This window comes from Phoenix dactylifera, chromosome 12, assembly GCF_051530095.1.
Source record: "Phoenix dactylifera cultivar Ajwa chromosome 12, Ajwa_hap1_PhDact_Kaust_v1.1, whole genome shotgun sequence".
NCBI classification, from domain to species: Eukaryota; Viridiplantae; Streptophyta; class Magnoliopsida; order Arecales; family Arecaceae; genus Phoenix; species Phoenix dactylifera.
The window spans coordinates 28,628,767-28,645,584 of record NC_143201.1 but is presented as its reverse complement, the minus strand read 5'-3'; the positions used below and the strand labels follow the sequence as shown (position 1 = coordinate 28,645,584).

The 16,818-nt window shown below is 37.5% G+C and overlaps 1 protein-coding gene across 1 annotated transcript; it reads left to right on the top strand.

Annotated features, from left to right (window-relative positions):
• Positions 1 to 2,653: 2,653 nt before the first annotated feature.
• On the top strand, positions 2,654 to 12,473 carry LOC103698796 (uncharacterized). Its single transcript, XM_088708866.2, has 7 exons — positions 2,654 to 4,058; positions 7,341 to 7,534; positions 7,618 to 7,652; positions 11,277 to 11,420; positions 11,736 to 11,879; positions 11,984 to 12,106; positions 12,353 to 12,473. The coding sequence occupies exons 1-4, from the start codon at positions 3,807 to 3,809 to the stop codon at positions 11,369 to 11,371; spliced, it is 576 nt and encodes a 191-aa protein (XP_088564992.2). The 5' UTR covers positions 2,654 to 3,806; the 3' UTR covers positions 11,372 to 11,420; positions 11,736 to 11,879; positions 11,984 to 12,106; positions 12,353 to 12,473.
• The last annotated feature ends 4,345 nt before the right edge of the window (positions 12,474 to 16,818 follow it).

Genomic DNA, 16,818 nt, shown 5'->3' with positions numbered 1-16,818 from the left:
TGATCCTTAACTATATGCCATATACTAAGAATGCTTAGCGGTACGTGCAAGGAAATGAATGAATGAGCTTAGAGTGCTTTGAGACCTATGTGGTAGGTGATCCTTAACTATTGGCTATATACTAAGGATACATTGAGATCTGTATAATGGATAAATGAAAGGATTTGAAGTTCTTTAAGATTTCTGCGATGGGTGATCCTTGACTATGGACAGTATGGTAACAATACTTTGAAATCTATGCAGATGAATAAATGAAGGTGTTCGGAGTGTTTTGAAATATGCACAGTGGATGATCCTTAACTACATGCCATATACTACGAGTGTTTTGAGAGGTGTGTAGGCAGATGAATAAAAAAGTTCAAAGTATTTTGAGATTTGCATAGTGAGTGATCTTTAACTGTGGGCAATATACTAACAATACTCTAAGATTTGTGCAGACTGATAAATGAAAGTGTTTGGAGTGCTTTGAGATCTACGTACTGGGTAATTCTTAACTATAGATCATATACCGAGGATTTTTTGAAATCTATGCTAGAACTTCAACCCACAAACAATTGATACAAAGGCCATTTTGGTCACAATATAATTTTCTGCTATCATATGATGGTCACGCGACGCCACTTTGTTAAAAAAGATAAATGGAAGAATTGGTTTGGAATGGTTTGGAAACTTGAAGTATTAGTTTGAAATTTTTTAAAGTTGAGGGGGCATCTTTGAGAGTCATCCAAAGTTCAGAGGGTATCACTATAATTTTTCTAAGAGAGAGGGAGATTAGTAAATAGCACGCTGGGCATTTATATTGCCGCCGATCAACAAGCACAAAGCCACATTGTTTCCAAGTAAATAACTTCAATCTTCTCTTCCCATTCTCACATCCTGGCTTTGTATTGTATGCATGTTCTTTTAAATTGCAGCTATTCTTATTGCTATCACACAATCTCCCCCTAGAAGTTGCTTGATTTGCTACTTTTTTTTATTTTACAATCTCCAACATGTTAATAACTTGATGTCTCTAATGGCTTGTCAAATAAACCCCAAGTTAGAGTATTTTAACATTTTCGCCTTAACTTTTATATTAAAACTTTTACTCATGCAAAAAATAAGCAACTTTTTTCTGGCATATGTCACCTGAGTGAGCTAGAGCTCATGTTTCTTTGACCGCGATCTCAATTTAGAAAGCTCGAGTTAGTAAAGATTTGATTTTGGTGTGGCTCCATTGGTGTGCTCTTGCTCCGATTGTAACATTATGTATGGCATGATGAAAGATACATATGCAGCTAAAGAAATCTAAGGAGCTCCGAAGTTATCAAGAAGAAATTATGAAAAATAATATTGTACTTCTCGCTAATAAAAACAAGAAAAAAAGAATAGGGAATTCTTATGAAAGAGTCATCTATCCCTAATTTTGGATCACGAACCCAGATTTTTTTGTTCAGGAAATATCATATTCCAATACCAAGAATATACTTCCACGTATCCTCATTAATATGCACTCTTGCAAACCAGCTACACAGCAGTGCCATAAAACTTACTAACAAAACGTCAATGAACTATTAAAGATCTTTGAATCATTACTATTTTTTTATTGTTTCTCCTTCCATAAATTTATGTCAAAATAAAGTAACTTTAACCTACATAATTGTTTAGATGTTTTTTTTATTTACCATATATATATGCATATGGATGTATTTATATGTGCATGTGTGTGTGCGTATATAAATATAAATAAATATATATCAAGAGTGGTGAATTAGGATATGATTAATCAAATCTTGAAGTTGGATCCAGTGAAGTAGGAACAAAAGATGGATATCAATGAATTGACTGATAGGATATGATCTATTATTTATAAATTACCTACTTATAAAAATATCACATGGTTTGGAGACCTCTAACCTAGACATCAAATAATAAAAAATGAAGGGGTTCAATCAAGTGAAATTGTAAAATGAATATTGACAATTTAAGCCATTAAATATGATTTACTATCTCTAAACTACTTAAATATAAAAAATCATGCGGTTTGGATGTTCCAACCCATGCATCAAGTGGTTGAAATAGAAATACATATTTTGACCACTTGATGTATAGATTGGGAGTCTCTAAATCATTTAATTTTTGATTTGCACACAATCTAAGAGATAGTCGATTACAACCAAGGCTCAAGTCATCAGTATCATAATACATTTTTTAGATTTTACTTGATCAAATGACTCGAAATCTAGTCGTTCATATCCTTATTTTCCTCTACGTATCTTGAAAGGAAAATTACTCACAAACTATTGTTTATTACAAGCGGCTTTAAAGCCAAGGTTCACATACAGACACATCCTCACAAAATAAAAAGCTCATTGCAAGGTCAATTAAACTCAAATGAAACTTTAGACAAGGGGCATCCCTCGAACATTCCTCTCTAAAAAGGAACTTTTATGCTGCCTTGTTAATCTTTTCCTTATATCATCGCTCACCCATCTCACGGCCATCATTTAGTTTCCTAACGACCACCTTTGCCATGTTGCTGCCATCATTTTCATCCTCTTCGTCACCTCTTCTTCACTTCCATGGAGTTTTAGCTCTTTTACTTCTTGTCATGAATGCCAGAGAGAAAAGAACCTAATCTTCTATATCTATGCTGTAATTGTCCTAGAAAATGTGAAGAGGAGGGATAAAGGAAAGATGCCCATTTCCCTTTCAGCCATGTACCGGTTTCCGAGGTTATTGGTGGTACTGGAGGAGAGGAATGTTGACGCAAAAAAGAGACGGAGGAAAATATACTCGACTTCATATGAGAAAAATGATGGTGTGTCGGCTGTGGGAGCAGAGATGAGGGCAGTATGGAAAGGCATTAATCATAGCCTCAAACTTTGATTGAACATCCTTTATTTTCTTTCTCAAAGTAATGTGGGTAAAGCACTTCAACTCCGGTTGGATGAGGGCATGTATTGCAAACTTGATGTGGAAGTGGTGCTCATCCAAAATGGACAATACAATCTCCACATGTTTTTTGGATTGCTCCATGGGTCGGAAAGGGACCAAAATATCATCAAAGAAAACAAAATTTGTCAAGGCTGAGATACCTCATTTGTTGCAGCTTGAATGATGGACAATCTTTGCAAGGTATGCAAAGGGGGCTCTGCTTCCTCTTCTAATATGCGAGACGGGTGTTAGAGGCCGAGCACATTTGATTAGTGGGATTCAGCCATTGTAATTGATTGGATTCGGCGGATGGAGCCGATAAGAGGTGACAACTCTCTGTTGCATGACATCTGAAGGATAGGAGGTGGCTGCAGGCCTTTTCAGGCTATACATATATATCATGAGGGAAGCATGATCATGAATTGGGTTCTTTTTTTTAGCCGCACAGCATTCTAGCGAGGTCTTTTGGGACAGATCAGGCGTAACAGAATTTTTGGCCCATGCGGAGGCGTTATCAGCGCGACGCTCTAACTAGCTCTGCTAATGGGCCGCGTCTACGAATCTATGTTCGAAAACTTGAACTCTTTTGAGTTTCTTTCTCCCCCGTCAAATCAAAAAGAAGGGGGGAAGTCCTCCGTCACGCAGCTCTGATCTACGTAACCCTAGCTGTCCTCCTCGTCCTCCTCTCCCTCGCCCCCAGCTGCCCTCACCGCCCCCACCATCGCTTCAAGCTCCGCTCCTCCTTCTCGTTTTCCGCTCCGCTCGGCGCCTACGGCCGCGGGATCCCCTTCCATCCCATCAGCGCCGACATCGAGCGCCGCCAGGAGGACCGCGAGTGGGAGCGGGCCCACTTCTTCCCCCACCGCGGTGGTGGCGATTCCGCCCCGGCCATGGAGGCCCAGCCCGTGTGGGAGGACTTCGTCGATGCTGAGGACAACATTGACGACGAGGACCGTTTCAATGTCAGCCATCTCATCATCGATCTTTTGCCCAAGATCGACATTGGGCCTGCCGACAGCTTCGGGAGCTCCGACGAGCTCACTGAGTGGAACCTCAGGCAGGCGGAGAGGGAGGTGATGCACCGGACGGAACGGGACATGGAGCTCCACGACAAGAACCGCTACGGCTTCATCTCCTTCCACGAATGAAAGCCCCCAAGCTGGGCCCACCGGTTCGATGGTCAGTATAATCCGATCCCTAGATTCGTTTATCTGGAATTGAAAAATGTATGCATTCCAAGAGATTTATTTTTGTATGATGAAGTTGACAAACTATCCTATTAAATTTCTTGGCAGAAATTTGGTATCATCAAAATTGGAACATCTTGGAAGGGGTTTCTGTTGGATGGATGTCCTTACATTGGTGAACAACCACAATATCAACTTTATCAAACTTCATGCTCTCAAGTTAATTCATCAATTATGTTGGTATTCCTCTTTTCATTTTTAAAATTTACCAAAATTCTGTGCTGATCAAGGTTTTTATCGAACGTCGTCAACTGCCGTAGACGAATATGATGGGATGAAGATGGTTGGCCGGAGGGATGCACACTGGAGAGATGACACTCGTAAGTTGGACAAGCAGAGAGAGGTAGTGGATTGAGGGAAGAACGCACCGCTGCGAATGAAGACAATAATACTGAGACAATGTGAGGAGGATGAGGCTGTCGACGGACAACGAAGAGACGACGAGTTGCAGGCTAGGAAAGATGAACGGAGGTGGCGGAGTGAGACAGATGTGTGGTGTAGTGCAGGGGAAGGTGGAGTTTGATAAACTGGAAGCAGGAAAGTCGGAAAGAGGGTTAGAGATTGAAAAATTATGAAGGGCATAATTGTCCTCCAAGATCGCGCTTTAACTTATAACCTCTATGGACTAGTTTTATACAGTGAGGGAAAACATCTTGAGACTTTCTAGTTTTTCTTTAAGAAAAAAGTTGTAAATAATAAAACTAAGTGCTTCTTAGATTTTCAAAATTCTAGTTACATGAAGTAAATCAAATATAAATCTTTCCATTTAATTTGTCATTAGGATTTATGTAGCCTTTAGCTCTTGTATTTGTGAATCATATGCAGTTATTCACTTTATTGGTTAGACCAGTCTTAGTGTTTTATAAAATTTTGTTGAGAAGAAGCGAAGAGAACTTATTATGGCAATGTGCTATTAAAAAATCAACACTTTAACATGCTAAAAGATCCTGAATACTATTCTAAATTTGAATTACTAATTTGTCGTAATGACTATGGTTTCATAGCACATTAATATATTTGAATCATACAGGCATAAGTCTACTTGGTTCTATGATGAGTGATACTAAAATGGCAAATAAATCCTACTTAGAAAAGGAAAACATACAGATAACATAGAACTTGTCCATAGGGGTTATTAGTTAAAGCACGGTCCCTGGAGGATAATTATGTCCTCCATAATTTTTTAATCCCTAACCCTCTTTTCAACTTCTTCGTTTCTAGTTCGTCAAACTTTACGTTCCCCTGCACTACACCATGTATTCGTCTCACACCGCCACCTCCATCCATCTTTCTAGCCTGCAACTCGTTGTCTCTCTGGTGTCCGTCGACAGCGAGGTCCTCATCCTCCTCACATCGTCCTAGCTAACTGCTGCCACTGTCTTCATCTATAGCGGTGCGTTCTCCCCTCAATCCACTACCTCTCTCTGCCTGTCCGATATGCGAGTGCCGTCTTTTTAGCATGTGTCCTGGGCCAACCACCTTCGTCTCATTGTATTCGTCCGTAGCAGTTGTTGACGCTTGATAAAAAGAAGGTAAAAGCCTTGATCAACACTGAATTTTTGTGGATTTTGAAAACGAAAAGAGGTATACAAACATAATTGATTAATTAACTTGAGAGCATGAAGTTTGATATGGTATGCTTAATTTCGGTTTCATGATATTATGGTTGTGATGATTGTATCTCCATAACCTCACCTCAGCCCTTAGTCATCATTATCCTTTTAATGATCTCACATGGTAAAGATTGTAGTTGCCTGTTGGAATAAGTCCGATACGGTCAAGAAAATTTCCTTTTGGTACCTTTAGAGGGATTTCAGAGAGACATGTTGAGTGCAAAATAATGATGAAGTAAATGACAAAAACTTTATGTCTTCTTTAACTTTCTAGGGATAAATTGAGTGGCTTCTCGTCAAAGTTCTTAAACACCTCTATTAATCTTTAACGCATCATATCTCTCTCTTCTGGGAAGTAATGCCAAGTTTTTCTTCCGTTGCTTGCTTTTTAAGGATTGAACCAAATTCACTCCATGTAGGATGAGATTCCTTAATGCTGGACCAACTAGGTGCAGCTTATTCATATACTGCCACCATTTATTTGTAATTTTTAGCATGAGAATCACACAGTGATGCAATGACCTGCGCTCTAATCCCATCTAGTGCAGGTTTGGTGGGGAATTGGATTGCAAAGATGATGAAAACACAAGGCATTGTAAGAAAGGAATAAGATACTATGTATAAGAAGAGTTGTAAAAAGAATTTATTTCATTAAATCCAGCATACAGGATTTTTTTAAAAAAAAAAACCCAGAAAATTCATTATTAGTGCTACATATAGATGTCACGTTTGCATTGTTATAAAACTGCAGACCTAAAACCATGATTTTATCCTCAAAGATTTGTAGTATAAATATGAGTCCTTATATATAATTCAACTGAAATTACGTTCCAATTATTCAAGCTTGCTAATGTTAAGAACTTTACTACAATAACAAGTTAACCACCTTTGAACTTAGGATATCCTAGTCAGACTAAGGCATGAAACTTTAGTCACTTGACTACTTAGTCAACAGACTTTGTTCTATGTCTTTGAATCCAGAGAGATACTATCTGCTAAAAGTTGTTAACATCTTCAGAGCTATAATTTTGCTTCAACATAGGCCTGAAACAAATTTCTGGATGAATTTGTGGAGGCAACTGGCTCATTTATTAGTTGTCCACTTTTCTACGAGTAGGCAAAGCAAAGAGGTCAGTTTCTCCATCATTCACTATTTCTATCCACAATGATCGTTGCTTCCATACATCTACTCTGTCAACGACAGACTAATGCTTCCACAAGCTTTTAGCATATATTAGGCAAAGCCTTTGTCTGTGGTCCAGGACAAGTTTATCAAGAAATAGGAAGTGTTACAAGCTAGGCCTATTGGGTCCCTATATATTGTTTTATTGCATATAAGTTCTTTGTAACTGTTCTTATGTGCTGGTTATTTTACAAGTGCTGTATATGCAACTATGGCGTATTAGAAGGTGTAGCCTTGGGCCATTGGTCTTGTTAGTGGATTTATCATGCACAAAAAATTTCCTGATAATTGCTTAAGTTACAACTTCATAGTTTTATAACTTGAGATATAAGTAGTTTAGCACTCTTACAGCATGAGCATCATTTATGATAGGATTGCTAACTGGATTTAAGTTTTTTTTCAAGGGAAAGAGATAAAGACAGAGATGGAAAGCTTAATTTTCCAGAATATTTTAATGGGTTATTTTATTTACTTCGAAATTATGATGAAGTATACAATCCTACAGATCAGTCCGATACTTCAGTGGAGGCACCAGCTAAGAAATTATTCTCACAGGTTGACGAAGAGAATGATGGGTATGGGTCAACAGATCTGTATTTGCTATCTTAAATAGGGTATCAAACTTATTTGGTACATTCAAGCTTGATTTCTTTTTCAGATTGTTGTTGGAAGATGAACTACTACCTGTAATTGGTAATCTTCACCCTATTGGAACGTTACTATGCAAAGCAACAAGCTGATTATGTTCTGACACATGTAGTGGTTGACCAAGTATATATATATATATATTTAATTGTTATATTTTACTCCATGCTTACAGATAGCAAGTACCAGTGATTGTCTTTGATAGCATGTATGTTAACTCCAAGGCACAAACAAGGATCTTTTTTTTTTAATTAGCAAAAAAAAAAAGGAAAAAGGTCAAAATTGTTCTGATTTCCATGGCAATGTTATTTCTAGTGCTAGAGATCAACTACCACTATTGTAGAGAAACAATTGCCAAGATGTGAAAATTTCTTCATAGTTCATTTAATTCTATGACATGTTTGCCTAAGTCCAAGGCCTATGATGCTAATAGTGACAATGCAACATCAATTGTTCTGATTCTTCTGTCATCATATGCTGTTATAAATGGCAGTCTATAAGAACTTGTACATAATATAGCTAATTTTTCTTCTTTGTCCATCTAAATTGCCCCAGCTTTGGATCTGAAGAGCTAGAAGACTATTATACTTTTCAAAATTTGTTTTCCTTATCTTCCTCAACTTTTGTCATGATGTATGATTCTAGTTTTGTCTGTTTTGTTAAAATTCGTCAAGTCTACCTGATTGACAGTGTGATTTTAGAGGATTGCAAGGCCAGACACTCAGTGGCTAAATTTCAAAAGTACAATTATTGGTCTAGGCGTGAGCTTAGTCGTACACCTCTATGTCAAGGTATTATGTAGCCATTAGAAGTATGACATTATGTTTGGTTCGCACAAGGAGGGTTGGAATGGAAGTATGACACTTTTGGCCCCAGTCTAATGTTTGCTTTGTGCAACAAGTGATGAATCATGATTCCTTCAAATAAAGAAATTGGAATTTAATTCCACTGTTAAATGTGAGGAATGATCATTCCCATAGGAACAAAAATGAATGAAATTTGCGAACTAGTTATTGATACTTATCTTAAAAAATTGGAAAATATATATTCGGTACGAATCAGTAAGTGGGATTTATGAGTAAAATGCAAATGAATTGAATCTTTATCTTATTAGGTGAACTATTACAATGTAAAATAGTGGCTATTATCAAGATTTACATTACTGAATCGAACCGCCTGGTTTGGTCGGTACTGTACCATACTTGCCATGAACTAAGATGGCGTGTGGTCTTGGTATAGGTTTGTGCCCGAACCGGTGCGAACCGGTTCTTACTCGGCAAAACTGCCTAGAACTACTCGATTTGTAGTGGCTCAGCCTAGTAAGGATACCGAACCCAATTTGGCATCTCAATTATTGAGGGAGAAAGGGCTGGACGCCCTCTTCTCCTTTTGCTTCAAGGTAGAGGGGAGATAGGAGAAAGGAGAGGAGAAAAAGGAGAGACTGGAAGGATGGGATCTTTTCTCACAAAACCCTATTTTCCACTCAAAACTAAATAAAGGAACCTTAAAAACTTTGAAAACCCCAAAAAATTTGGTGTACTAGTATGATACGATACTGGTACCATATTTTTACTAGTCTCCTACTGGTATGCAATCCAGCACCAAGATTGCAAACATGGCTATTGTAACATTACAATTGCTGATACTTACATGATCCATGAGTTTTTTGGCGAACAACAGGATCTGTGAGTTTATTATATGTACACATATTAAGTTATTTTTGCTCGTTAATGAAGGGTCGCATTATGCTTCCTCTTCCTAAAAGTATTTTTTTGCAAATGAAAATCTAAAGGACTTCCAAGTTTGACAGTTCAACTTGGAGTGAAGATGGGGTATGTTTGTTAATCTTGCACATGACATACAATTTCATATTTCACATCTCCACTTGGGTATTTGCTGTTTGGAATTCATTTCTTTAAAAGAAAACAAAATTGTGTGAAATAATATCTTGTTTTGCTTAAAAAATCCACAATTTAATGTTGCCTCGATCATTCTATGGCATTCCTGGACTAGGTTCAACACAATCATCTAATTTATTTTCTGAAAACATAATCAATGTAGCACATCCTGCAAAAGATTTCCAAACGGAAATCCTAGTGTTTTCCTGTGTCTTGTTGACATCCTCATCATTGCTAGTTATAGGACAAGCATCACTACTGTCCCAACCATGTCACTTCAAATATTTGTTATAAGTATTTTTTTTCCTGGAGATTTGAAGTCTTTTGTAACCATTTGGACTCATTCTATGTTGATGCATAAGTACTCCTAAGGTGGTCCGGAAAAGATTCTTCTAGAGATGATAAACTTCCAGTACTGCAACCTGTCTCTTGTAGAGGGTCGTATTCTTCTCTAACCTCTTTTTTACCTTACATATTTCTGATATTTTGAACCCAAGTTTCACTTGCCCAGTCCTAAACATTTGTATAATTTTGGCTAGATTCTTTATGATCCCTAACAACCTCTTCTTCAATTGGAACATTTTTTGATACATCAAGAAACAGTAATGTTGGGTTTCTTGCAAGTCAGTTTCTGCAAGTTATGTCACTGCTGTGTGTATAGAGTTATCCCATCATGCGCTGTCTACTCTTGTACTGTATTTTCTTGTCTTCTCCCACTTCTTTAGTGTTCTTCAACAAAGTTTATCTGTAAGAGCTAGTGCTTAAGGCAATTATAACTTGTAAGGAACAATCACTCAGCTTTATCATCTTCATATATGCGATCGAGTTTCTGTCTTCTTTTTACTTTGTTTCATAGTAATGCTGTAAATATCTTTACGATCTGATATTTATATGAGAGCCAAACAAAAGGAATTGGATCATTTCTATCATTAACCAAAAGAGCAGGCTATGTATCAGTTGGATTTGATCCCATGAACAAGTTGTAGATCTCCTGATCAAGTGCTCCTCTTCACACAATCAGCTTCTCATACCGAATTGTTTGGTAAATAATTAGGTCTATTCAGGCAGAATATAGTGAAAGGAAATAGAACAAGTTGTCTTGGTCCTTGCTCAGCTTCCTTCAAGATTTGATTTGCAAGCACTGCATGTTTTCCCTCTTTCAAAATTCGGCAGCTGTGGATCTCTCATTCTTCCTACTGCTTCTCGCTGTTCTTTCTTTCAGGGGATTCTTGAAATCAATGCAGCACTTGAATTTGCCATAATCTGACATTTCTAGATTGTACTAGTATAGGTCAGCATCATTCTTCTGTTACAACTAGCATGCCTTATGGTTGCTGTTAGCATTTGAGAAGATCAACTGTAGGGCAATTGTTTTTTTTTTTTAATGGATTGCTGGATCAGGAACCGAGTTTTATTTTCCTAGAATTAATTATGTTTTTCACTTCCTCAGTTATGAAATATTAGACATGTGATTTGAATGGAGATGGGCAAGTATTTTTTTCACTCTCATCTATTGGTTTTCCACGTTAATAAGGTTTTTGTTGCTGAGGTAGGAATACCATCTCATTTGTAGACTAGCAAGAATTTGTAAGGCAAGCTCAGTATTGTGATTTTTGTAATTCATAATTGCACTATTATGTGGAGCAGTACATCTAGTATATGCAAGCTCCTTTAAATAATCCAGAATTACCTTTCTTTAAGCTTCGCATTTTATTCCAAATGTCTTTCATAGATTAAGTAATGCTCCTAAGCTCTTTTTTAGTGATTCAGTAATAATTGGCAACTCCGCAGGCAGATAGAAATATAGATGGACGCTTAAGTTTGAGAGAAATGATTGATAGCCCCTATGTATTGTACAGCGTTTTTTAGTGAGGAAGATGAGGATGGATTTCACGGCGAATTACGGTATTCTCTTCAGGTATGTGGTGGACATAATGGTCTTCGTACAATGTGCTTTGCATTTGATTTACTCTGTTTGTTAATCTATCTATTTTTTACTGGTTGGATGACTCTGGAAAAAATTTAATGATTCATCTTCTTTTGCATGAATTTGTATCATACGAGTAGTCAAGAAGTGGTTTTTTTTTTTCCCTTTGCATCAGAATTAAGCTTTATACTATTCCATTTCTATGTGAGTCCCTTGTATATCTTCTGTTATTTAGGATAAGAAACCCATATAATTCTTAACCATCTGATAATTTATATTCATGAGGAACATCTTTCTTTATAACAGGTCTGGATCTAAGCTAACCCTTGAGCTTAGCAGCACCGGACTGTGATACCTGGGTTTTCCATGATTTGCTGCAAGCGCGATTCTTTTCAGTTTCAATTTATTTTGTGCTGGAAGATCGACCTGTTCCACATCTAAGTGCATAATGTACAATACAATAGCCAAGGATATGTATTACACTGTAATCTTCTTTCTCAAATCTATTTGCCAGATTTGATTGCTTCTTCTTTTCCATGATTTTGGACTTGCAGATATGCTTCTTGATGCTAGTATCTGATGTACAGAAATTTTCTCGTGCAACTCTAGACTAAGTTCTTTGCTGAACAGAACTTGATTCAAGTTGAAGTATCTCTCATCTTCGGATGTAGCATATGGTGAGTATTTATTTCTCCACAGCATTTCTTAGATCACTTCTAAATCAGACTTGCGGCATGGTTTTTTTTTTTTTATAACCCAGTTCCCTAATAAATGATTCATTTCTTGAGTCATCTCAATGGAGTCGAATCTCTTTTGTCACCCCTGACTGTCTTTAACTTATGCTGCCAGTCTCTTTCAGATATAGGTTTGGAATACTGATCTATGCAAATTTTGGAGTATTTATTGCTTTTGTTGGTGAATAGGTTGTCGTGTCTGGGTATTTTCTGGCCGTCGAAGAGCGACAAGAAGTACAAGCACTGGAGAACAAGAAGGTGCCAACAAATGAAGCAAAATTAACACCTGCAAACACTGGTCTTTCTGGGTCACAGCAGGAACCAGGACAAAAGGTCAGAGCAGCTTCAGCACAAACTAGTCGGCCCGATGACTGCATGTAAGTTCTTAGGATTCGACACATACAAACTGACATATTGTTTAATTTATTTGGATTCTCTTGGCGGTTCCAGTTTGACCATTAATGCTCTAACCCAAAATCATGCTTTTAAATAACGGTGCCATTGTAACGGCTATTGAGATCATTAATGTGAAAAAAACATAACAGCTGAGACTTTTATAGTAGCAACTATTTTCACTTGCAGTTTCTTTTAAATAAAATAATAGTTTTTTTAGATTTCAAAATTTTCTCTCAAAATTTCCTTAAAAATAATTCAGGGTCCCTTATTTTATTTATAAAAAAGAAAGAAAAAATAATAACGTTATTTTTTGTTATTATCTATTTTTATGTTATAGTATCTTTATGAAACCCGTCATTTTAGTGATTATTTAATATTAAATTTTTGTAAAGTTGTCTCTTGAGATTAAAAAAATGACTGTATAGCAATTTTGATGGGACTGTTATAGCGGGTAACTTGTCATTTATTGTAGTGACCGAAACCTCCCGTGAGTGGGGAAGTCGTAGGGCTGGCATATTTGTTATCATGGGAGAGCTTTTCCTTTTTTTTTTTTGGGGTACATAAAGAGCTTTTCCCTTTGATTCCCAATGCTTTTAAACTGATCATCTGTAGATGTACCCAAAAAAAAAAAAAAATCTGATCATCTGTAGTCCTTTCCTTGTTTCCTTTTACTATTTTTTTTAAGGAAAAGGTTTGAAATTTATGTTCTTTTTTTTTTCCCTTCTTTTTGCTTTTTTACATAAAGGAGCATATGGGATATGGGACAGCGACATTTGGCCAGGAGTTTTGCCTATTAAACAAAAAAATAGAATTACCCTCTCAGTCCTTTTTTTTCTTTTAAGAAAATGTATATCCTATATTGAAGCACGATCTTGCTCACGAGTTGGTGTATGACCTGAGATTGTAGCCATAACATCCAGTCATAAAAATTCTATTAATTATTTTGAGCAGTTATCAATTCTTCTCATCTTTTTATTGCTTCCCCTAGCATTGGGGTTGGTTAATTATGGAACGGTTATATAATTATTCTCAATTTTCCACTTAGCCAAATGATCCACCGAATTGCTCTCAAAAAAATGGGCCAATTCAAAACTGTTCAATTATTCATGAATTATACATGAATTTCATGATTTATTCACAAGTTATTCATGATTATTTTAAGAAACTTTTATATGTTATAAATTAGTAATACCACATATTCTTATCATTTGTTATGATTTCCCTTCCTATCCTATTTTTTTAACAAATAAGTTTAAACATATTTTATAAGCTCTTTTTTTTTTGTTCTACATTTTTTTTTCTTATTATTGGCTATATAAACTCTTTTCAAACATCTAAAGAATTTGCTAAGATTTTTTTTTCTAGTTCCGAATTGTTACCTGCAGCCGAATTGCCTCGGTTGCTGAACTTGTGACTATGTTCATATGGTTCTTTCCTTAGCTATGATTTTTTTAATATTTTTAATTAAGAAATATTGCTTGCAATAATTTGACTTAAAATTTGTTTTCATTTCATGTTCGCTTTGAAAATATTCATCAATTGGCTGGACCGGAGAATTAGCCAAATTCTGTTGAGAACCTGGCCTACGTGCTTACTTCATAGTCAAGGAAGATGACAGTCACTTATGCCATTTTTGAAGCTAATGTCACTATCTATTACTATGTGCAAGCTAATAATTAAGTCTAGCACTATTATTTATAGAGTTAAAAGCTTTTCAAAGTATGAGGCAACTTGTTAGGGAAATATAGAATGATGGATGAGTAGGCTTGGATGCTTTCAATAATGCTAGCATCTATTTCTCGAAAATAATGCTAGCATTTAACTCGTGTGGTGCATATGGAAGAAAGTGGAGTTTGGTGGAACCTTCTTTCACCGAGGACGGTAGCATCGTAACCACCATTATGCTATCAGGCACCATAACTCCGGATGCTACTTGTAGGGCTAGGGCATCCCTGTGATTTCACTTGCCCTGCTTCTCATAAGGGGCATGGATCCTCTACGGTGCGCAGGCCGCACCACAGAATGCGGTGCATCTATGGATGGCCGACATCAGGAGATTGATGACCATTAAATAAAGTTGCCCATAAATGTGTATATGGCATGCATTGTTTGATGGCCATCAATTTTCAGATGGTGGCTATCCAAGGATGCCGAGGGGGCATCCTTCTTCTCATAAGGGGCATGGATCCTCTGCGGTGCGCAGGCCGCACCACAGAATGCGGTGCATCCATGGATGGCCGACATCAGGCGATTGATGACCATTAAATAAAGTTGCCCATAAATGTGTATATGGCATGCATTGTTTGATGGCCGTCAATTTTCAGATGGTGGCTATCCAAGGATGCCGAGGGGGTCCCCGTTGTCTCATAACCTCTTCATAACCTCTCCCGAAAGGTTAAAACAATTGTCATGGATCATTGCTGTTTGCCTTCCACCTTTCTAATTCGAATTTGACGTCCCATCTACCAGCTTATTTATATCGATGCTACAATAATGTATTCAAATCAACTGGGACAACATTCCACATGCTCATATCATTGAGACGCTACGCAGGGGTTCTCCATGGACCATTACATCTACTATTCCTATAGTTGATGCAGGAAAGGAGAAGCTGTTTGCCTCCAGTGAACAGTTGTGCGAATTCAAATAAGAGCAGAGCCATACTGTAGATGCCCAGAGAAGTCACTTGTAAACGGGGCGCCGGGAGAGTTGGAACTTGGGACATAGCAAGCTCAGCGCCGATACCTGACCACTCAGCTCAAGGCCACTCTGTACTGCACTCGGTCCAAGACAGTTCTACCGTGTTCTTAGGTACTATTATTGGAAGATTAGCTTGGTGAACTTGGGCTGGTCTAAGTTTCAACTTAGCTGGCTAGGGTTATTTAGCCTTAAGCCATGATTAGCGTACTGTGTACATACAAAATAAGATGTGTTCATTTAACATTTTGATCAAATGTATTTAATTAGTGTTTTTCTTTTCTTGACCAAAATGGTCAGAAAGACGACCACAGGCTTCATTGGAGATAAAACAGGTATACAATGGAAATTTGAAGAAAATCAGAACAAACACATAGAGGTCTTTGTGTTGAGTAATGCTTATTTTGAAAAAAATGCCATGCATCCTCACATAGCTTGTGTAGTACTTAATGTGCCATGTGATAATTGCACGATCTTCCATCATTCAGATTTTTTCCAAAGATGCATCATCTAAGAATCAAATCTAAAAACTCTTCTCGTTAAGCAGCAGTACGCGACCCGCTTATTACAAACCAAGACAAAAAGATAAATGAAATGACCGGTTGTTTGCATGCACCCGCGCCAATGTTGCAATATCCTATGAAGTCCACTGTGAATTAACAACATATAATTCTAGATAGACAAATCTACTGTCAAATGGTCCATAACTTTTTCTTCTTTTAAGTATAATGAATATTGGATTATGTCTACTAGCTCAATGGAGGACCAATTTAACTATGGAGCAACACGCATGACTGCTTTTTTTTATAAAAAAAATTCTCCATATTTGTCTGTGCTTTTTTATGATTGGATTGGTTTATTATGAGGCCGATAAATTTGGTCCAACTAATAGTTCCTACGGTACGGAGGGCTGATCAAAAGTTTGATGTTTTGGATTTTTTTTTTTTGTTATTTGAAGAAGAATGATGCATGCCCTAGGGCCAAATAAGAGGAACCAATCCAGCTGGCTGGGGGAGGGTCGGATTTGCGCATGGGAATGCGGGTACAAGGGAAAGGGTGGTGGGTCGGGCGGGTTGAGCTTCTTGACTGCCATCCCGTACACATGCCTCGAGGCCATCTCCGCCATGCTCCCTCGTAACCCAGAGAAAAAGTATAAGGCTGCTCACGCGATGATGGGTGAATACGGAGAAAGCAGGAGAAACGGCACCACATGTCATGTTGATGGACCCAACTCATGAACTCAATCAGCTCGCCAGGCCAGCCCCTCTTGCCAAACCCCACCTCAGCCTTTGGTCACGCCTTCCTTCCAACTTTGGCTTCCTACTGGTTAGTATGGAAGAGAGAGAAACGGGGGGGGCGTCGTTACAGTGATTGGAAACCTACCATGATGAGTCCATATCAAAAACTTAATTTTAACTTCGCATGATATTGGATGTACCTTTGATTTTTCATCCATAGCATGTCACGGGAGGAGAAAAAAAGGGAGCACAAACACACGTGAATAGGAGCATAACTGGTGTATGGTGTTTTTTGGGAGGAGGTGAAACAGGGCGAGCGCAAAA

Bases quoted from the DNA above. Each gene is read 5' to 3' on its own strand.
- LOC103698796 (XM_088708866.2), top strand. From the start codon at position 3,807: ATGGAGGCCCAGCCCGTGTGGGAGGACTTCGTCGATGCTGAGGACAAC. The intron at 7,535-7,617 runs GTATGGGTCAAC...TTTCTTTTTCAG, and splicing joins GTTGACGAAGAGAATGATGG to ATTGTTGTTGGAAGATGAAC. The intron at 7,653-11,276 runs GTAATCTTCACC...TGATTCAGTAAT, and splicing joins TGAACTACTACCTGTAATTG to AATTGGCAACTCCGCAGGCA.